This window comes from Balaenoptera musculus, chromosome 1 (genome assembly GCF_009873245.2).
Source record: "Balaenoptera musculus isolate JJ_BM4_2016_0621 chromosome 1, mBalMus1.pri.v3, whole genome shotgun sequence".
In the NCBI taxonomy this organism is placed as follows: Eukaryota; Metazoa; Chordata; class Mammalia; order Artiodactyla; family Balaenopteridae; genus Balaenoptera; species Balaenoptera musculus.
In genome coordinates this window covers 81,219,084-81,242,261 of record NC_045785.1, presented here as the reverse complement: position 1 = coordinate 81,242,261, position 23,178 = coordinate 81,219,084, and the positions used below count along the sequence as shown (strand labels likewise).

Genomic DNA, 23,178 nt, shown 5'->3' with positions numbered 1-23,178 from the left:
CATGAGCACTTGAGAAGAAAGTGTATTCTGTTGTTTTTGGATGGAATGTCCTATAAATATCAATTAAGTCCATCTTGTTTAATGTATCATTGAAAGCTTGTGTTTCCTTATTTATTTTCATTTTGGATGATCTGTCCATTGGTGAAAGTGGGGTGTTAAAGTTCCCTACTATGATTGTGTTACTATCAATTTCCCCTCTTATGGCTGTTAGCTTTTGCCTTATGCATTGAGGTGCTCCTATGTTGGGTGCATAAATATTTACAATTGTTATATCTTCTTCTTGGATTGATCCCTTGATCATTATGTAGTGTCCTTCTTTGTCTCTTGTAATAGTCTTTATTTTAAAGTCTATTTTGTCTGATATGAGAATTGCTACTCCAGCTTTCTTTTGATTTCCATTTGCATGGAATATCTTTTTCCATCCCCTCACTTTCAGTCTGTGTGTGTCCCTAGGTCTGAAGTGGGTCTCTTGTAGACAGCATATATATGGGTCTTGTTTTTGTATCCATTCAGCCAGGCTATGTCTTTTGGTTGGAGCATTTAATCCATTTACATTTAAGGTAATTATCGATATGTATGTTCCTATTACCATTTTCTTAATTGTTTTGGGTTTGTTATTGTAGGTCTTTTCCTTCTCTGTGCTTCCTGCCTAGAGAAGTTCCTTTAGCATTTGTTATAAAGCTGGTATGGTGGTGCTGAATCCTCTTAGCTTTTGCTTGTCTGTAAAGGTTTTAATTTCTCTGTCGAATCTGAATGAGATCCTTGCTGTGTAGAGTAATCTTGGTTGTTAGTTTTTCCCTTTTATCACTTTAAATATGTCTTGCCACTCCCTTCTGGCTTGCAGAGTTTCTGCTGAAAGATCAGCTGTTAACCTTATGGGGATTCCCTTGTATGTTATTTGTTGTTTTTCCCTTGCTGCTTTTAATATTTTTTCTTTGTATTTAATTTTTGATAGGTTTTAAAAAAATTTTTATTTTATCTTTGGCTGCGTTGGGTCTTCATTGCTGCGTGCAGGCTCTCTCTAGTTGCGGCAAGTGGGGTCTACTCTTTGTTGCAGTGCGCGGGCTTCTCATCGTGGTCGCTTCTCTTGTTGCAGAGCATGGGCTCTCAGTGCATGGGCTTCAGTAGTTGTGGCACACAGGCTCAGTAGTTGTGGTTCACGGGCTCTGGAGTGCAGGCTCAGTAGTTGTTAGTGCACGGGCTTGGTTGATCCACGGCATGTGGGATCTTCCCAGACCAGGGCTCAAACCCGTGTCCCGTGCATTGGCAGGTGGATTCTTAACCACTGCACCATCAGGGAAGTCCAATTTTTGATAGTTTGATTAATATGTGTTTTGGTGTGTTTTTCCTTGGATATATCCTGTATGGATAAATCCTCTGCGCTTCCTGGACTTGATTGACTATTTCCCATATTAGAGAAGTGTTCAACTATAATCTGTTCAAATATTTTCTCAGTCCCTTTCTTTTTCTCTTCTTCTTCTGGAACCCCTATAATTCGAATGTTGGTGCATTTAATGTTGTCCCAGAGGTCTCTGAGACTGTCCTCAATTCTTTTTGTTTTTCTTTTATTCTTCTCTGTGGTAGTTATTTCCACTATTTTATCTTCCAGGTCTCTTATCCGTTCTTCTGCCTCAGTTATCCTGCTATTGATTCCTTCTAGAGAATTCTTAATTTCATTTATTGTGTTGTTCATTTTTTTTTTTGCTCTTTAGTTCTTCTAGGTCCTTGTTAAACATTTGTTGTATTTTCTCCATTCTGTTTCCAAGATTTTGCATCATCTTTACTATCGTTACTCTGAATTGTTTTTCAGGTAGATTGCCTATTTCCTCTTCATTTGTTTGGTCTGGTGGGTTTTTACCTTGATCCTTCATCTGCTCTGTTTCTGTGTCTTCTCATTTTGCTTAACTTACTGTGTTTGGGGTCTCCTTTTCGCAGGCTGCAGGTTCGTAGTTCCCGTTGTTTTTGGTGTCTGCCCCCAGTGGCTAAGGTTGGTTCAGTGGCTTGTGTAGGCTTCCTGGTGGAGAGGACTGATGCCTGTGTTCTGGTGGATGAGGCTGGATCTTGTCTTTCTGGTGGGCAGGACCGTGTTTGGTGGTGTGTTTTGGGGTGTCTGTGACCTTTTTATGATTTTAGGCAGCCTCTCTGCTAATGGGTGGGGTTGTGTTCCTGTCTTGCTAGTTGTTTGGCATAGGGTGTCCAGCAGTGTAGGTTGCTGGTTGTTGAGTGGAGCTGGGTCTTAGCGTTGAGATGGAGATCTCTGGGAGAGCTTTCACTGTTTGATATTATGTGGAGCCGGGAGGTCTCTGGTGGACCAATGTCCTGAACTTGGCTCTCCCACCTCAGAGGCACAGGCCTGACACCCGGCTGGAGCACCAAGACCCTGTCAGCCACATGGCTTTTGGGAAGTCTGGGGTCTTCTGCCAGCGTTCAGTAGGTGTTCTGCAGGAGTTGTTCCACATGTAGATGTATTTCTGATGTATTTGTGGGGAAGAAGGTGATCTCCATGTCTTACTCCTCTGCCATCTTGAAGGTCTACCATACTGTTTTGACTACTGTAGCTTTGTAGTATAGTCTGCAGTCAGGGAGCATGATACTTCCAGCTTTCTTCCTTTTTCTCAAAATTACTCTGGCTATTTGGGGTCTTCTGTGGTTCTATATAAATTTTAGGATTATTTGTTCTAGTTGTGTGAAAACTGTCATGGGTATTTTGATAATTGCATTAAATTTGTAGATTAATTTGGGTAGAATGGAGATTTTAACTATTAATTCTTCTGATCCATGAACATGGGATATCTTTTCACTTACTTGTATTGTCTTCAATTTCCTTCACCAGTATCTCATGGTTTCCAGAGTAGAGGTCGTTCACCTGCTTGGTTAAGTTTATTCATAGGTATTTTCTTTTTGATACAGTTGTAAATGAAACTTTTCTGGAATTCTCTGACAGTTCATTATTAGTGTATAGAAAGGTAACAGATTTCTGTATGTTAATCTTGTATCCTGCAACTTTACTGAATTCATTTATTAGTTCTAATAGTTTTTTGGTGGATACTTTAGGGTTTTCTGTATATAGTATCACGCCATCTACAAACAGTGACAGTTTTACTTCTACCCTTACAATCTGGATGCCTTTTCTTTCTCTTGTCAGTTGGACTTCCAATACTGTGTCAAATAGAAGTGGTGAGAGTAGGTATCCTTGTCTTGTTCTTTAGAGGAAAAGTTAGTTTTTCACTGTTGAGTATGCTGTTAGCTGTGGGTTTGTCACAAATGGCCCTTCTTATATTGAGATGTGTTCTCTCTATACCAACTATGATGAGAGAATTTATCATTAATGGATGTTGAATTTTGTCAAATGCTTTTTCTGCATCTATTGAGATGATCATGTGATTTTTATCCTTCCTTTTGTTAATGTGGTGTATCACACTGATTGAGTGTGGATAGTGAACCATCCTTTCATCTCTGGGATAAATCCCACTTGATCATGGAGTATGACCCTTTTCATAAAAAGGATTGTTGGATTTAGTTTGCTAATATTTTGTTGAGGATTTTTGCATCTATATTTATCAGAGATACTGGCCTGTAATTTTCCTTTTGTTTAGTGTCTTTGGTTTTGCTATCAGGGTAATGGTGGTCTTATAGAATGAAATTGGGAGTGTTCCCTCTCCTTCAATTTTTTGGAATAGTTTGAGGATAGGTATTAGCTTTTCTTTTTATGTTTGATAGAATTCCCCTGTGAAGTTGTCTGGTCCTGGATTTTAGTTTGGTGCAAGTTTTTTTTGGTTAAAATTTCAACTTCACTAGTAGTGGTTGTTCTGTTCATATTGTCTATTTCTTTTTGATTCAGTTTTGGAAGGGTGTATGTTTCTCAAAATTTGTCCATTTCTTCTGGTTTGTCCAATTTATTGGGATATAATTGTAGTATGTGAGGTATAACTGACATTTAAAATTATATTAGTTTCAGGTGTATAACATGATTTGATATTTGTATATGTTGCAAAATGACCATCACAGTAAGTATAGTTAACATCCATTACCATATCACATTTTTTTGTAATGAGAGCTTTCAAGATCTACTCTTAGCAACTTTCAAATATGCAATACAGTATTAACTATAGTCATCATGCTGTACATTACATCTACATATTTTATAACTGGAAATTTGTACCTTTCAACCCCTCTCACCCATTTTGCCCACCCCCAACACCCTGCCTCTGGCAACCACCAACCTGTTCTCTGTACCTATGAGCTTATTTTTTAAAACAGATTCCATCTATGACCTTTTAAAAAAAAACAGATTCCACTTATGAGATCATACAGTATTTGTCTTTCTCTGACTTATTTTACTTAGCATAATGCTCACAAGTTCCATCCATATTGTCACAAATGGCAAGATTTTCTTCTTTTTCATGGCTGAATAATATTCCATTGCATAAATATATACTACATCTTCTTTACCCATTCATCCATCAATGGGCACTTTGGTTGTTTCCATATTTTGGCTTTTATAAATAATGCTGCAATGAACATAGAGGTGTATATATCTTTTTGAATTAGTGTTTTCATTTTTGGGGATAAATAGCCAGAAGTGGATTTGCTGGATCATATGGTAGTTCTACTTTTAATTTTTTGAGGAACTGCCATACTGTTTTCATAGTGGCTGCACCAATTTACATTCCCACCAAAACACCACAAGGGTTCCCTTTTCTCCACATTCTTGCCTACACTTACTTGTCTTTTTCATAACAGCCATTCTAACAGGTATGAGGTGATATTTCATTGTGCTTTTGATTTGCATTTCTCTGATTAGTGATGAGCGTCTTTCCATGTGCCTGTTGGCTGGCCATCTGCATGTCTTCTTTGTAAAAAATGTCTCTTTAGATCCTCTGCCCATTTTTAAATGATTTTTTTTTTTGCTATTGAGTTGTATGACTTTATATATTTTGGATATTAACCCCTTATCAGATATATGGTTTGCAAATATTTTCTCCCAGTCAGTAGGTTGCATTTTCATTTTCTTGATGGTTTTCTTTGCTGCACAGAAGCTTTTTAGTTTGATGTAGTCCCATTTATTTTTGGATTGTCAAATCCAAAATATTGCCAAGACTGATGTCAGGGGCTCACTGCCTGTTTTCTTCTAGGAGTTTTATGGTTTCAGGTCTTATGTCCAAGTCTTTAATCCATTTTGAGTTAATTTTTGTGTAAGGTGTGAGATAATGGTCCAGTTTTCCCAAAGCCATTTACTGAAGAGACAGTTCTTTCCCCATCTGTATATTCTTGGCTCCTTTGTTGTAAATCAACTGACCATATATATGCATGGGTTTATATCTGGGCTTTCTGTTCTGTTGCATTGATCTACATGTCTGTTTTTGTGCCAGTACCACACAGTTTTGATTACTATAGCTTTATAATGTAGTTTGAAACCAGGGGTTGTAATGTCTCTGGCGTTGTTCTTCTTTTTCAAGATTGATTTTGCTACTCGGGGTCTTCCGTAGTTCCATAGAAATTTTAGGATTATTAGTTCTATGAAAAATGCCATTGGAGTGCACCAAATCTGTAGATTGCTTTGGTAGTATGGACATTATTATTTCTAATAGCTTTATTAAGGTGTAATTTATATACATTACATTCAACCTGTTTTAAGTGCACAAATATTTTTAAAGTTTATAAAACTGTGCAAAAATCACAATTTAGTTGTAGAACAGTTTCATCACCCCAAAGAGATCCCTGTGGCCATTTGCAGACGATCCCCACTCCCATGTAACCACCAATTTAGTATCATCAGTTTTAGATATTTTCCTTTTCTGTCGTTTCATTATAAATGGAATCATACCTTATATGGCTTATGTGTCAAACTTCTTTTACCTAGCATGATGTTTCTGAGGTTCATCCATGTAGTAGCATATATCAGTATTCTTTCTATTTTATGAATTTTTTGTTTACCCATTTGCAGTTGATGGCCATTTGGATTGTTTCCACTTTTTCACTAGTATGAATCATGTTATGAACATGCACCTACAAGTCTTTGTGAACAGTTTTCATTTCTCTTAGGATGGAACATTGAATGGAATTGCTGGGTCATATGGTAAACTGCTTAACTTTTTAAGAAACTGCCAGATCACTTTCCAAAGTGGCTGCATCATTTCACATTTCCACCAGCAGTGTACTAGGGCTCGTTCTCCACATCCTCATGAACACCATCTTTGTCTTTATTATAGTCATCCTAGTGGCTATGAAGTGGTATCATCTAATTTTGGTTTTAACTTGCATTTCCCTAATGACTAGTGATGTTGAGCATCTTTTCATATGCCAAGCCATTTGGATATCTTCTTTCTGAAATGTCTATTCAAATTTTTGCCCACTTAAAAATTGAGTTGCCTTACTTTTGAGTTTTAAGAATAATTGAGTTGAAAATATTTTATCCTAGTCTGTGGTTTGTCAGTTCATTTTCTTAATGTTTTTCTTTTCCTATTATGTAAGTTTCAGGTGTACATTGCTCAGGACCACTTTATAGCATAGCCAGCTTCTTTAAAAGAATAAAGACTAGACTTCCAAAAGGTTTCATCTTAAATTGTATTTATTTATTTTTATAAATTATTTATTTTTGGCTGCATTGGGTCTTCATTGCTGCCTGCAGGCTTTTTCTAGTTGTGGTGAGCAGGGGCTACTCTTCTTTGTGGTGCATGGGCTTACTGCGGTGGCTTCTTTTGTTGTGGAGCACAGGCTCTAGGCACTCGGGCTTCAGTAGTTGTGGCATGTGGGCTCTAGAGCACAGGCTCAGTAGTTGTGGTGCACGGGCTTAGTTGCTCCACGGGATCTTAGTTGCTCCATGTGGGATCTTCCTGGGCCAGGGCTCGAACCTGTGTCCCCTGCATTGGCAGGTGGATTCTTAACCACTGCACCACCAGGGAAGCCCTAAATTGTATTTATTGACCTAATTCTTTACTGTTCTTTATAATCGAGAGTTCGACTATGAGGCTAAAATGGGACTTTTCTCAATTTTCTGGTCAACTGATACGATGGCTGTAATAATCCAGAAGAAATAGGTCATTATATTTTCTTGAGGTTTCAACTTAAGATTTCAGCTTTCATTTTCAAATAAGTAGAAATACTATGTCTTGTATCTAGGATGCAAGGACTTGGTTATCCTTGTTGGGATAATGGTTCTCCTCTATCTGCGGAAGTCACTCTGTCCAGTGGTGACTGATAAGTAGCTCTAACTGTACAATTATTGTGGCTAGAATTCCAGAAATGGTCAATGTAAGTTCATCTATTTGGTCTTCACGGATTACCTGTGAAGCAAAAAAGGACACCTGAATAAGACACCTAAAATATTTTTACCAGTTTTTGGGAACACTGTGTTGTCTCCCCAATATACATTCCATTTTCCCCTATTATGTAGCAATAGTGGTTTGGGTAGAATAAACCCAGCTTCATATTCAGCTTGAGGGGTAGGCCCTGATAGGTCTAGGTCAATTAGAAAATCCTCTTCTCTCTCCTCCATTCCTTGCTAGAATGACATGGATTAGTTCAGAAGTGCCCTCAATTAGTGTGAAAAGTTTAAGACTCTCAGTAGGACAAGTGAGGTATGCTGTAAAGCTGGGAACTACTGAATGATTCTGCCACCTGTAGTAGACAGCTTCTAAAATGACCCCCAATGAACTCTGCCTTCTGGTATTCATCCCCTTATATAATCCACTCACCTTCAATGTGGGCTGAATCCAGTGATTAGTTTCTAACTAGTCATGGAATACAGAAAAAGTGATGGATGTTACTTCTGAGATTAGTTACAAAAAGACTGTGGCTTTCATCTTGGGTTTCATCTCACTTGCTCAATCTGAGGGAAGCCACATGCCAAGCTGTGAGGCACACTATGGAGTGGCCCATGTGGCAAAGAACTGGGAGAGGTCTCTAGACAACAGAGAGTGAGAAATTGAGGCCCTGAATTCAACAGCCTGTGAGGAACTAAATCCTGCCAATAACCACATGAGTGAGCTTGGAAGGGAATCTTCCTCCAGTTGAGCCTTCAGCTGACACTGCAGCCCTGTCAGAGAGCTTAACTGCAACCTCATGAGAGACTCTGAGGCAGAGGCCCTAAGCCAAATTGTGCCCAGATTCCCGACTCACAGAAACTGAGATTTAAAAAAAAGTTTGTTGTTTTAAGCCACTAAATTTTACAGTAATTTGTTAAGCTGCAAAAGATAATTAATATACTACCATAAGAAAAGCTAGTTTGAGCTGGGTTTTTTTTTCTTCCCTGTTATTTGTAACTGAAAGCATATTAACACATACTAGCTAGTAGTAATCTAATCCTGAAAAGGGTATGACATATTATACACAAATAATTTTGTGAACTTATGGTTTACAAATATCATACAAACAACAATAAAAACCCCATCTACCTATTCACAACCATCTCCATTTCTCATATGGAAAATTATGTAATAAGGCCTCACTCATGTAATAAGGCCTCACTCATTCAGTGTCCCTTTTAATACTGACAAAGTCTGGGCAAAGATTTACCTTTGATTACTTACACAAATAAACAATGTAAAAAAAACAGTGATCCCAGGGCAACTGTTAAGTCCACTTAAAACATCTATTGTTTAGGGAATTCCCTGGCAGTCCAGTGGTTAGGACTCGGCACTTTCACTGCTGCGGCCTGGGTTTGATCCTTAAAAGTACTTTAAAGAAACGAAATTGAGTTATTTGTAGTGAGGTGGATGGACCTAGAGACTGTCATACAGAGTGAAGTCAAAAAGAGAAAAACAAATACCATATGCTAACACATATATATGGAATCTAAAAAAAAAAAAAAGGTTCTGAAGAACCTAGGGGCAGCACAGGAATAAAGACGCAGATGTAGAGAATGGACTTGAGGACACGGGAAGGGGGAAGGGTAAGCTGGGACGAAGTGAGAGAGTGGCATGGACATATGTACACTACCAAATGTAAAATAGATGGCTAGTGGGAAGCAGCCGCATAGCACAGGGAGATCAGGTTGGTGCTTTGTGTCCACCTAGAGGGGTGGATAGGGAGGGTGGGAGGGAGACGCAAGAGGGAGGAGATATGGGGATATATGTATATGTATAGCGCAGAAACTAACACACCATTGTAAAGCATTTATACTCCAATAAATATGTTAAAAAAATCATGAATTGCATAAAAAGACTAATTTGAAGTTTCAGCTTTAAAAAAAAAAGTACTTTAACACCATTTGTTTATATATAAGCATTAACTATGCTAATTAAAAATGGTTCTTAATTGGTACCTATTCATTAAAGCAGGTCTGGAAGGACCTCTGGTTAGGCACTCTTTGTTCTCAGTCTATCTGGAAAAGCAACCTTTCAACCAATGGAGATAGGGTGTCATGAACCCTGAGGGGTATGATTAATTCAGTCTTCTGTACCTGAAGCTCAATAAAACAAAAAAACTCCAAACTTACTATATTCTTAGAAGGGCCTTTGAACTGGTGCTTCCACAGGCCAACCTGAGCTCACTGCCTAAGTAAAAGTCTTTATTTTACAGGGTCCTCAGGGGAGCAGGGTTGCATGAAAAGGTCACTAGGTATAAGTCTGGAGGCAGTTACAGTGCTAATTCCTTATTTTCTATTCTCTAGCAGATTCAATAAAGTGATGATGGCATTCTTTCTTGCCTGCCAAATATGGCTCTCAAATATCCTTGTCATATATTTACAGATTTACTTGAAGAGCTGTGTTTTTTTTTTGTTTGTTTTTTTTTTTTTATTAATTTATTTATATTTATTTTTGACTGTGTTGGGTCTTCACTTCTGTGCGAGGGCTCTCTCTAGTTGTGGCAAGTGGGGGCCACTCTTCATCGCGGTGCGCGGGCCTCTCACTATCGCGGCCTCTCTTGTTGCGGAGCACAGGCTCCAGACGCGCAGGCTCAGTAGTTGTGGCTCACGGGCCTAGTTGCTCCACGGCATGTGGGATCTTCCCAGACCAGGGCTCGAACCCGTGTCCCCTGCATTGGCAGGCGGATTCTCAACCACTGCGCCACCAGGGAAGCCCGAAGAGCTGTGTTTTTTAAACAAATATTCAAATAATAAAATGTAAAATGATATAGGTCAGTAGTGTACTTCTGGGAAGGAGACAGGACTGGAGGCAGAAGTGAGGGGGGAATTTTGCTTTTTAAAATTATACATGCAATTCTGTACTGTTTAATTTTTACAAGCAACTTGTATTGCTTTTGTAATTTAAAAAATAATTGAAAGTTAAAAAAGAGGAAATCCTCCTTAAGAGGGTCTCATTAGTAGTTCAGAATGAATTTCGTTAATCATAACATTAAATCAATACCTATCTGAGCACTTGAGAGTATGTGAAGTGAGAAGTAAAGGGAGGAAGAGATGGAAAGTTGTGATTAAGGCAGGATCAGGGAGGGGACATTCTGATGGGCAGTTTTTTTTTTTGAGGGGCAGTAGTTCTTAAAAAGAGGCAAAAACTTGGGATAGTAGAAGAGGGCTTATGTATCTGGGAGCAAGGTCAGGATTCGGCAAAGCCAGACTTGAAAATTCACCTGCTTATCTGCACATGAGATGACTAAGGTATTGGCTGGGCTGAGGAGGGAAGTAGGATGAGGATATTCTCAAAGATCACTGCAGTAGTTTGGTTGAAGTACACTGCTACTTGCTGGGAAGAAACATCAGATGGGACATGCAGGATGGGATGGTCTAGATTTGAGTATGAAGCTGATAGCAGGGAGTTTCCTGGATTGCAAGAAACAGAACTAACTGTGGTAGTCTATAAAGGAAAAATAACAACAAAGATGGGCATAAAGTAACAAGAGTGAACAGGAAATGACTGGAGCAGCTGAGAACTAAGGGATACTGTGTTCTACCATAGCAAGCTGAAGTCATCTGGAGGTCTCTACTTGATTTTTAAAATTTACAATTTGAAAACAGAATCCAAATAGGCAACAAATGAAAAAAAACAAAAACAAACAACAACAACAAAAAACTAAAGTAAAACACAATTCAACTCACCACTGTGGTTAACAGCTGGTTCTAAATATGATGGTTAAACTTTCAAGGTCTTCATTCTTTAAGTGTAATTCTTCAAGCAGGGTGGTCAAAAACTGTGTAAACATTACATTTTCCTGAGAATGCTTCTGAATGCCAAGAATTGAGGTCAGTCTGAAACACCAAAAATATTAAATGCATATCCATGAAACTGGAAGGACTAAGGGGCTCCAGTCTCTAACATGGCAGAGGGGATTTTTGTGAGGATAATGAAGTCTCTCTGATTTAACAAAATTCCCACAGAGAGAAGGCTTTACTAAAGCTGAAGAGAAATCTCAGGAAAAGACTGAAAAATCAAACATATTGTTACATAAGGAAAGAAGCCTAAAAGCCTTACTCCAAAACATGTTCTTCATTATGCCAGCAAAAACTACCAAAATTCTGCCCAGAAAAGAAAATTAACCACATGGTGAAAGGAGGTTGTGTAGAGAAGCTTAGAGGTGAGAACTGCTTTAAAAAACATAATTTATATCAACTGTTTAGATTATATCACCTGAAAAAAAAAGACAAAGAACAAGATTACCTTTTGGATGAAACCTTAACATTTTTATTTTTGTAACACTAAACAGATGAATTTCATCTTAAAAGGCACTTAATACAAACTTCACAAGGAACACAATGCTTTCTTCTCTAACCATTTCCAGTAAATATCCCTAAAGACTGATTACATATAATAGATTCTTTTTTTAAAAATTTTATTTTATTTATTTATTTTTGGCTGTGTTTGGTCTTCGTTGCTGTGCACGGGCTTTCTCTAGTTGTGGCTAGCAGGGGCTACTCTTTGCTGCGGTGCGTGGGCACTACTCTTCGTTGCGGTGTGCGGGCTTCTTATTGCAGTGGCTTCTCTTGTTGTGGAGCACGGGCTCTAGGCGCATGGGCTTCAGTGGTTGTGGCACACAGGCTCAGTAGTTGTGGCCCGCGGGCTCTAGAGCACAGGCTCAGTAGTGTGGCGCACAGGCTTAGCTGCTCCGCGGCATGTGGGATCTTCCCGGACCAGGGCTTGAACCCATGTCCGCTGCATTGGCAGGTGGATTCTTAAGCACCGTGCCACCAGGGAAGTCCTATAATAGATTCTTAAAAGTAATTTTCATTGAATGTGATTAGTAAACATAATTTTAAAAAAGTGAAAAATATCTAATCACAAACTGTGCAGACTGTTCCTTTTCATAAGTTTTTGTATCTCCAGAGAGCATGCTTCACAGAGCCTTTGCAAGAACATTCTGAAAAGTTTTTTGGAAGAAAATTCTTTTTTCCCCAAATAGTCTATACTTCCCACACAAACCTCTACAGATGCTTATTTAACCTTGGTCGTTGCCAGTGGGCACATCAAATATAAATAAAATAACTCTCTGATTTAAATCAATAATGCTCAAGAAATCAGAGCAGAACAATTCCACAGTAGTGAGTGTGGAATGAGAAATGTTATTTTCTGAGACAGATTTCTTCCTTGCTTATTAGCCATCTCATACAGAAAGCAGAAATAAAAGGACAAATTTGTTAGAATTGTCCAAAGATGCCCTAGACTCTGAGGAGGTGGTAGATTCTCTATATTCCTGAAGGTATTTTAGCAAGAATTAGAGACTAGGTAACTCTAACAGTCCAGTGAAATCTAGAGTTCTACCCAAGAAAACCACTTATTCCTTCCCCACCTCTCCTCTATTTCTTTACAGCGAGCGGATGGAGTACCAGTTTCTCATATGAGCTTTGTCTGCAGGTATGCTCCAAAGGTAGTTTATACTTGAAAATAGGACTACCCAAGTCTTCTAATGCCAAGCTCAAGCTGGGTACTTGGGTGAACTTATAGGCAGTTGTGGCCAGCTTTTCCTGAGGCATTTTCCTGTAGAGAAAGTGGAACCCAGAAGTCAACTCTGTTGGCTTTTCTCATACGTAGGTGATGTCAACACTAAAATATCAAGTTGCTGCTTCCCCACAGTAAGACCAAAGATACTGGGGATGGGATAGCACTGGCTAAAAACAAGAAGTCAGAGCAGTCAGATCAGCTGTCATCTCCACAGAAATCTAGTTTTTGTGTGTTTTTTTTTTAGTTTTTGAATTTTATTTTTTATACAGCAGGTTCTTATTAGTCATCAATTTTATACACATCAGTGTATACATGTCAATCCCAATCACCCAATTCAGCATACCACCATCCCCACCCCCCCACGGTTTTCCCCCCTTGGTGTCCACACGTTTGTCCTCTACATCTGTGTCTCAACTTCTGCCCTGCAAACCGGTTCATCTGTACCATTTTTCTAGGTTCCACATACATGCGTTAATATACGATATTTGTTTTTCTCTTTCTGACTTACTTCAGAAAAACAACTGTAAGACTTTGTATGACAGTCTCTAGATCCATCCACGTCTCAACAAATGACTCAATTTCGTTCCTTTTTATGGCTGAGTAATATTCCATTGTATGTATGTACCACATATTCTTTATCCATTCATCTGTTGATGGGCATTTAGGTTGCTCCATGACCTGGCTACTGTAAAAAGTGCTGCAATGAACACTGGGGTGCATGTGTCTTTTTGAATTATGGTTTTCTCTGGGTATATGCCCAGTAGTGGGATTGCTGGATCATATGGTAAATCTATTTTTAGTTTTTTAAGGAACCTCCATACTGTTCTCCATAGTGGCTGTATCAATTTACATTCCCACCAACAGTGCAAGAGGGTTCCCTTTTCTCCACACCCTCTCCAGCATTTGTTGTTTGTAGATTTTCTGATGATGCCCATTCTAACTGGTGTGAGGTGATACCTCATTGCAGTTTTGATTTGCATTTCTCTAATAATTAGTGATGTTGAGCAGCTTTTCATGTGCTTCTTGGCCATCTGTATGTCTTCTTTGGAGAAATGTCTATTTAGGTCTTCTGCCCATTTTTGGATTGGGTTGTTTTTTTAATATTGAACTGCATGAGCTGTTTATATATTTTGGAGATTAATCCTTTGTCCGTTGATTCACTTGCAAATATTTTCTCCCATTCTGAGGGTTGTCTTTTCGTCTTGTTTATGGTTTCCTTTGCTATGCAAAAGCTTTGAAGTTTCATTAGGTTCTGTTTGTTTATTTTTGTTTTTATTTCCATTACTCTAGGAGGTGGATCAAAAAAGATCTTGCTGTGATTGATGTCAAAGAGTGTTCTTCCTATGTTTTCCACTAAGAGTTTTATAGTGTCCAGTCTTACATTTAGGTCTCGAATCCATTTTGAGTTTATTTTTGTGTATGGTGTTAGGGAGTGTTCTAATTTCATTCTTTTACATGTTGCTGTCCAGTTTTCCCAGCACCACTTATTGAAGAGGCTGTCTTTTCTCCATTGTATAGCCTTGCCTCCTTTGTTATAGATTAGTTGACCATAGGTGTGTGGGTTTATCTCTAGGCTTTCTATCTTGTTCCACTGATCTATGTTTCTGTTTTTGTGCCAGTACCATATTGTCTTGATTACTGTAGCTTTATAGTATAGTCTGAAGTCAGGGAGTCTGATTCCTCCAGCTGTTTTTTTCCCTCAAGACAGCTTTGGCTATTTGGGGTCTTTTGTGTCTCCATACAAATTTTAAGATTTTTTGTTCTAGTTCCATAAAAAACGCCATTGGTAATTTGATAGGGATTGCACTGAATCTGTAGATTGCTTTGGGTAGTATAGTCATTTTCACAATATTGATTCTTCCAATCCAAGAACATGGTATATCTCTCCATCTGTTGGTTTCATCTTTAATTTCTTTCAACAGTGTCTTATAGTTTTCTGCATACAGGTCTTTTGTCTCCCTAGGTAGGTTTATTCCTAGGTATTTTATTCTTTTTGTTGCAGTGGTAAATGGGAGTGTTTCCTTAATTTCGCTTTCAGATTTTTCATCATTAGTGTATAGGAATGCAAGAGATTTCTGTGCATTAATTTTGTATCCTGCAACTTTACCAAATTCATTGATTAGCTCTAGTAGTTTTCTGGTGGCATCTTTAGGATTCTCTATGTATAGTATCATGTCATCTGCAAACAGTGACAGTTTTACTTCTTCTTTTCCAATTTGTATTTGTTTTTCTTCAGATCAGCTGTCAGCTCCATAGAAGTCTAGTTTTTGTGTGTTTTAAAGATGGTAATTATATGATATATCCAAAACAACTTCTCTGATTTTCAACAAGACTACTGTTTGGCTCATATATGAAAACAAAGTTTTCTCAATTACTTCTCAAAGTGCCATTAATATGTTTAAAACTTAACCCTCAAATTAGAAATAAATGGTGACTACTAGATTTCTCAACTTGTTTGCCTACATAAAAGCAGAAAATTAAAAGCATTATAGATAAAAAGTTTGTAAGAGAATTGGTCTATCAGTTACCCTAGTTAGAAAATATTTTGGGGGACTTCCCTGGAGGCGCAGTGGTTAAGAATCCACCTGCCAATGCAGGGGACATGGGTTTGAGCCCTGGTCCGGGAAGATCCCACATGCGGTGGAGCAACTAAGCCCGTGCACCACAACTACTGAGCCTGCGCTCTAGAGCCTGCGAGCCACGACTACTGAGCCTGCGTGCTGCAACTACTGAAGCCCGAGTACCTGGAGCCTGTGCTCCGAAACAAGAGAAGCCACTGCAATGAGAAGCCCGCGCACCACAACAAAGAGTAGCCCCCACTCCCCGCAACTAGAGAAAAGCCCACGCGCAGCAACAAAGACCCAACAGAGCCAAAAATAAATAAATAAATTCATAAAGAAAAATTAGAGTTAACGAGAAACTTCAGCTAGGAGTGAAAAGAAAAAGGAAAGCAACAATGCAATCTCGCTCCTGAGCCCATGACAAATACTGTGAATCAATCATTCTTTTCTTAATGAGCTTGGACCTGTTTTGAGACTCCTCAAAATAGGGCTCTGAGCAACCACTTGTTATGATTTCTGGCAAGTTGAATATCAAAGCCTTAGGGTCTATCTATAAAGTAGGGCTAATAATACTTAAGTTCCTTAGAAGTTATTATTGCAAAAGTCAAGTAGGATACTGTAAACAGGTTTTTAAAAAATCAATTATAATAATGATTATAATACCATTTACCATGTGCTACCTTGGAGTTTTACTATGTACTTGTTCTAAGCATGAATTATCTCCTTTAACTGCACAATGATGCTGGGGGTATAGTGCTGTTCCCATTTTATGAGTGAGGAAAGAAAGGCACAAAAAATGGAAGTACCTTCCCCAAGGTCACAAAGATAGTAAGTGGCAGGTCAGGGCTTTGAACCCAGGCAACTTATCTCAAAAAGCCCATGCTCTTCGCTAATATGCAAGCTTTCATACTTTGTAGGCTATGGCTTTCATTCTTTGCAGGTGATAGAACACTATATAAATTTAATCTTTACTTGCCTGATTGATGTGTACTGTGCCCTCAATGAGCATGCAGAAGAAACAGAATGTTTTAAATTTGCTTTCGAGAACTAGAGGACTACAAATATAAAAATGGCTAGTAGCTGGCAGGCAGAAGGAAATGCTAACAGAGGAATCACGCAAGGTCTGGTGTCTGTTAGGAGACAGGAATAGCAGTTTGGGACCTGGGGATTTCTGCAGCAAGTCATCAAGCAGATAGATAGCAATCCTTAGGCACCTGGAGCCAGGATTTCCTGACTACTCTTAACACTTGAGCCCTAAGAGTTGTTGCATAATTATACTCCTGGAAAGTTAGCCAGTGAGATTTCCTTTAACCTTATTTATTCCCTTGTGTTTCTCCTTCAATCTTTAACTGAAAAGACTTCTTCCCCATCCCCCAGTCCCTAACACAGAATGTAATGATCATAAGAAATATGTTAGCTTTCTAAAAATTTTAAGTTGACTTAAATCCTTTTCGGAATAAGCTGAGATATAAATAAATAAATACTCTAATAGTTCCTGTGCACCTCTAAACATTAGTAATCCAGTGGATTACTTTTGGGGAGTCATGTAAAAATTGTGGTTTTCCTTTTAACATATCCTCCCTAGAAACCAGGCTAATACAAAAAAAAAAGGATGGTTTTGACAAGTTATAAAGTCATAATAATATGTCAAGAAAGATGCTAAACCCTGAAAATATAATAATTTTATGAATGATTCTTTCAAAAGAATTATGATTTGCTTCTATCTCCAAAGTAATTTACATTTAAAGTTGAATAAGGCCTATATATAATCTTTATGTTTTCCAGATTCCTTGACTCATCTACTTTAACATGTTTTATTACTTAATAGCAACTGGCTACCTGCCCACTCTACCAGACTGACTGCTTACTGGACATCTGCTGAATTTCCATGTCATCTCTGTAGCAAGAGGCTTCTGTGCCTATTTGCACAGATGAATCTGAGGCAAGATCATAACTTTTTATCAGACTGTTATGGTTTTGGTCAATGATAAGAGTTGGCTGTTGCCACTGCCAAAGATGCAACTAATAAACTGCAAGGATTCTTTTTAGGGTACATGCCACCCTAATGATAGGTATCATCGGCTGAATGGGGTGTGAGGACCTATCTGGGGTGTGAGGAGCACTGCACTGAGCTTGGAGACAGGGTTCTGTGCAGAATCTGCTTTTGTTAGCAGTGACCATGGAAGAGGGCTTTGGAAAGCACAAAGCACTATGCAACACAGTCTATGTGTGCTTAGAACCAGGCCCAAGGACAAATGAACAAAGACTTATTACTGGAACTATTCTTTACATGGTCAATTATGGTCCCTTAATTGCCACATCTGAAAGCCTCTTCTTAGTTCTTTTTCCAGCTGACTGCAGTATTTGATGTCCTCAATCACTTCCTCCTTTCCTAGAATTCTCCTTCTTTGGCTTTTCAGGAACTCTCTGTCACAGTTCTCCTCCTCCTACTGAATCTTTATGATCTCTCTTGTTGGCGTTTCTTTTTTTTTATCAGCCCATTAATAATGATAGGTCTTACCTATGATTTCATATTGACCCTCTTCTGCACTACATCCCATCTCATGGCTCTGATTATCAATGATTCAAATCTTTAACTTCTCTCTTGGGATTTTTCTCCACTTGGATGTCCAAAAGGTACCTCAAATACATTATGTTCAAACCTGAAATTCTGAGCTCTCATCTTCATCAAAACCTTCTAGTATTAGAAATCTCAGTCATCTTTAACTCTTAACCCTTAATGTTCTTTGTTCAGTCAGTTACCAAATCCTGCTGATTCTCCTCTGAGGTGCTTCTTGAATCCATTTCATCTCCCCCACTCTCACCGTCCCTGTCCTAATTCAGATGCATCATCTCCTGCTTGGACTACAGCTATAGCCTAAGTGGTCTCCCACTCCAGTCCAGTCTCCACATTGCCACCACAATCCTCTCTCACAGATATGATTAAGTCACTCTCTTGCTTTAATAACTACTTATAGGAGGAATCAAATTTCTTTGGGCCTTTTATTTTCCTTGTTTCTATCACATGAATATTTTCATAAATATTTCAAATAATATGAAAGTATATATTGTTAGTTGTATATATTTTTCGCACCAAGCAGAAAGGTGGAAGACTGGGATCACATTTTACTCATCCATCTTGTATTCCTCACAGGCTTGTTCTCTTAATACATAATTTGGTGAATGATTATAGAACTGAAACTGCTGCTACCCCATACTAGCACTTCTCAGTGTACTACAACAGGTCCTGGACAAACTATGGTCTGTGGGCCAAATCTGGCTTGCTGCTTTTGTAAATAATTTACTTTTGTAAATAATTTACTTTCGTAAATAAACTGAAAAACAGCCATGCCCATTTATTTATGTATTCTACAGCTGCTTTTGTGCTACAACAGCAGAGTTGAGTAGTTGGAACTGTAGGGCCAGCAAAGCTGAAAATATTTGTAATTTGGCCCTTTACAGAAAGTTTGCCAACTCTTATACTAGAAGATTATTATGTACCAACTTTAATTTAAAGTGAATAACTCAGTCACTAATATAATGTTTTATATACTATAAGTCTGATGATGGGAGTTATTAAAATAGGAGATGAGAAATCCAAAGGAACCACTTGGCTCTAGGATATTCAAGGTCTGGTCTGTGAAAGATCTCCTGTACACTGAATCACTTAAGTATGGAAGATGCTTAACAAAACCAAAAATATCTCATAAAATCTACCAGTTGGAGAGAGAACTTTCCCTGGCTGACTCCACTCCAGCCAAACTGACCAACCTTGCCTCAATTATGCCAAGGTTTAGTTTGTCCTCACTTAAGGGCTGGCTGTTTTCTTTCCTGGGGTGCTCTTCCCCCAGATCTCTACATGGTGTTCTCCTTCATGTAATTGTTTTGTTTAAATGTCACCTCTCCCACGTGAAATCTATCCTCACTTTCGCCCTCTCTACCTACCTACTTGTTTTATTTGTCTCATAGTCCTTACTATTATTTAGTTCTATTATTTGTTTGCTTGTTTACCGTCTATCTCTCATCCAAAAGAAGGTGAATGTCACGAGCGCAATGACTCGTGTATTCACTGCATTCACTGTATCCCTCATGCCTGACACATTGTAAATGATCACTAATTAGTTGTTGAATGAAGAAATAGCTTAAGAGGTCACTAATTTATTGTGCTTACTGAAATACTTTTTCTTCTTCATAAAATGTTCCTCCTTTCATTTTTAGAGGAAGGAAGGGAGGAAACATGTTCTTGGCTCCTCCTGCTCGCACGTAGCGGCATCTTCCTGCTAGAATATTTCAGAATATCTATCAGTGAGGTGAGATGAGCTTTAAATTCATCAGGTAGGCCAAGCATTAAATCAAGACCTATCACTTGTTCCTGCATTTCCCCTCCTCCCTTCCATGTGTCCTGAAACTCAGTGTTGGCCAAGAGTGAGTAGGGCTAAGTGCCACTGAGCAGGCTTGGTTTGTCGCTTAATTCACTCCAGTCCTGTAGAGGAAACTGTGGAGCAAGGGGCTGGCCCTTGAGTGGTTGCTTGGTGCCTTCCTCTGGAGCAAAAGTACTTTAGCCTCACAGGTTAAATGTGAAAGGAAAGGAAATTCCTTTCACTCTAAAGGAGATGACACTTGGCCAAAAGGAAGAGCACTTTAGGATTTCTACAATCCAACTAATACCGGTCTTTCTTTCTGTGTATTTCTGGCTGTTACTACTGTTTTTGAATGGGGTGTGTTCTTATTCTTTCTAGATCAATGAAAGTAACAGAATATAGCCACAAAATGAGGACTCAGTTGTTTTTGGAATCTACACTCCCTTTTAGTCTCCTCCCATTAAGAGTTAAAAGATCTAAGAAAAGAGACTCAAGATCCTTTCTTGATGTAGTGACTGGGACCCTTTACACAAGACAGTTAATAAACTACCTCCATGATTGTGAAGGAGGGAGATTCTATACCTCTATGTGTAGCATGCTGCAACGGTTAACGCATTTTAAATCCTGGACATTGTTCCTCGTATATAATCTAAATGGCCCTTGCAGAATTTTTTGGGGGCCAGCTCTTAAAAGTTATTCCTTCATATTCTTGAAAATGGTTCTCAATTCCAAGTCCTTTTAATCTTTCCTAATAGATGCCATCTAACTGCTCCTTATTCAGATTGGTGTTATTCCCTATGTCCCCCACTTATAGCTTCTCATTTTCCTAAAATGCAATGTCCCAGAATATAAATATTTTTTAAATTCATTACTTCAAAACATAGAACAATATACCTTCAGAGAAAGATATCATGATGTAAAATCTTTCACATCTAAGTTATCTTTGAAGTACAATCTCAGAATCTTATCAACCTTCTCCCCTTTTTTGTTAGAGTCCCTAGGCTCCTCCTTTCCTTTTAATCCTTTATCTGTGTATGCTAATCACTTACCTGTTTACCCTTTTAATTAAAGAACAACTTCCACCCTATTATACATTGAAAGGGACTCAAACCTCTGTTCCAGTCCTACAACTTCTAATAGTGAATATCAAAGAAAACTACAATAAACTGGGCCCAAATAACTACTCTACTTAAATAATATAGTAATATACCATAGTTGGTATTTAACAATGTGCTTTATGTAGGAAATACCTTTAAAATAATCAACAGAAATTGTGATTGGCAGTGAGTAAGAACAAAATATTTTTATGTTTCAATTTATTTCCTTCATGTACTTTTAAATATGAATAAAAACCTCTAAAGGTGACACTAAAAGGATGGTTTACCACAAAAAGTCTGTATCCTGGAGAATATAATATGACAAAAATGACATAACTTGCAGATGTATAAATCACAAACAAGAGAGGAAACTTCTCATGAAAACTCCACTGATTCAAACAAATCTCTATTCTGAAAAGAAAGGGAGCCTTCTATAACCAGTTCTTTACCATATGGTAAATGGCATGACGACAAAAGCAAAAAAAGCCAAGTGTCAAACTGCATCTTATTGATAAGACCTTTATTTAGCTGACTGCTCCACATATGCTACACATCAAAAGGAGAGATTGGAAGTCAGGTTAGGACAGGTACCCTCCATTTGTTATTACTGAGCTATCAAACAACATCTGGTTAACAGGAATTATTATACACAGAAGTAAGAGGAGTTTCAAAGTTTGACAACTGAAACAAGAGATTTTTAATTAAAAGTGGCCTTTTTATAAATCTTTATATCCAAGGATTCAGAGCTGTACAAACTCTTGATTAAGGCTCAGAAGAAAGTTACCTATGATTTTGTGAGTCACTGGTTTGTTTCACATCAACAGAGAAAGCTATATAAAGAGTTAAAGTTGTGGTTTACTGAAGAAGTGGAGCTAAACAACTGATGGGTCTCTAGGTTATCCATCTCCTGTAGTGCATTAAAAGTCAGTAATGAACTTGGATATTTAAATGGTCTTCCCATTGTGGTCCGTATTGCTTTGATCACTGCATTCATTCCCATTGGGGAATATATAGTGCGACTCTTGGAACACTGGAAATCACAGCATGGTCTGATTTATCGTTTCCTGAATAATCTGGGTAATATGGGTGAAGATCACATCAGGCATTTGCCTTAAATGATATAGCACAGACATCCCTTAACCTGACCGTCAACACTAAGCAGCAGTAACTCTCAGAGTTTCCTAAGGGTTTATTACTGATTTCCAAACTTGCACAATCAAACTGGTAGGCTGCTGTAAAATGACACTGAACAACACTCCTCATATTCAATATAATCTTAAGTGAAGAAAATGCTGTGAGAATGTCTATATGAATAAATGTCACCAGAAAGCATGCTTCTCTATGGTTTGGGGTTGGAGGAAAGGATAGGAAGTGAAAAGCCACACTTTTCTGTACCTATCAGATTTGAGAAATTACTGGGTTCCTACAGAGTTCTGTTGCAGTAGGGAAACCTGTTCTGCTGATTACCACGCATAAAGGTGATGAATATGCAGACCGCTAAAAGATAATGCTGGGCTTAAAAGAAATTTTTTTAACACTCACTCTCTCATCCTTCAGAACTTAGGGCTGGGAAGGAGGAGTATTTCTGTTAAAAAGAAGTACTTTCAATGTTTACATGCACAGACACTATGCTTGTTACTTTACCAGTGAGAACAGAACAGATATTACAATACCTGACACTTCAGGGGCTTAGAATCAAACAAAACCAAAAGTCTTCCGGGATAGATGAGGCATCTTTATTAATATTGGCCTGAGTAACTGAAAGATCTGAAAGATGAGGTTTAACTGCACAGTCTTCTTTGATGAGGCTATACCACTTAATTTCCTCAAGTGTGATTAGTCTCAACAACCCAGCTAGTTTCCTTTTGACAGCGCAAGTATCAGAGGCTTTGGACAGGGTAAGGGATTTATCCAGGATCACACTGGTTAAGAACAGTGCTGAAAATGGACACCTTTATCACAAGGGTATCTTGCTTATCTATGAAGTCTTGATATTCCTTCATGCACTGCAGTAACAATTGTCACTTTACCCATACTTTGTATTCTTCAAAAAAATGAGTTGGGATTTTCCCTCCTTCTCTACATGAAGAAGTGCAAAATGATAACCTCTGTCTGTGAAAACATACACTCAACTGAAACAAAGGAGAGCTGTGACCAGTAAGTAATGCAAAGGGTCAAAATGTCATCTATTTTCAGAAATTTGAGGGCTCACACAAACCCAAGGCATTTTCTAAAACGTCTCTTTAAGATATAAAAAAAATTTTTAGTATAAACTTTCAAAAGGGATTTCATCTGTATATTCAGGGCTCATATTTATATAACTCTT

The 23,178-nt window shown here is 38.2% G+C and overlaps 1 protein-coding gene across 6 annotated transcripts in view; it reads right to left on the bottom strand.

The window, feature by feature from the left end:
- Positions 1-6,556: 6,556 nt before the first annotated feature.
- Positions 6,557-23,178, bottom strand: part of RPAP2 (RNA polymerase II associated protein 2) — an 85,383-nt gene continuing 68,761 nt past the window's right edge. Inside the window, exons 12-13 of one of the 6 annotated variants that reach the window (XM_036874342.1) lie at positions 10,997-11,146; positions 6,557-7,286 (exon numbers count right to left, since the gene is read on the bottom strand). In XM_036874342.1, the coding sequence (XP_036730237.1) occupies positions 11,005-11,146 (142 nt within the window). In that variant the 3' untranslated portion in view covers positions 6,557-7,286; positions 10,997-11,004. Of the gene's footprint in view, positions 7,287-10,996; positions 11,147-11,383; positions 11,526-17,939; positions 18,036-23,178 lie in introns of those variants that run through there. The other 5 variants (XM_036874383.1, XM_036874363.1, XR_005022592.1 and 2 more) reach the window with 5 other exon arrangements.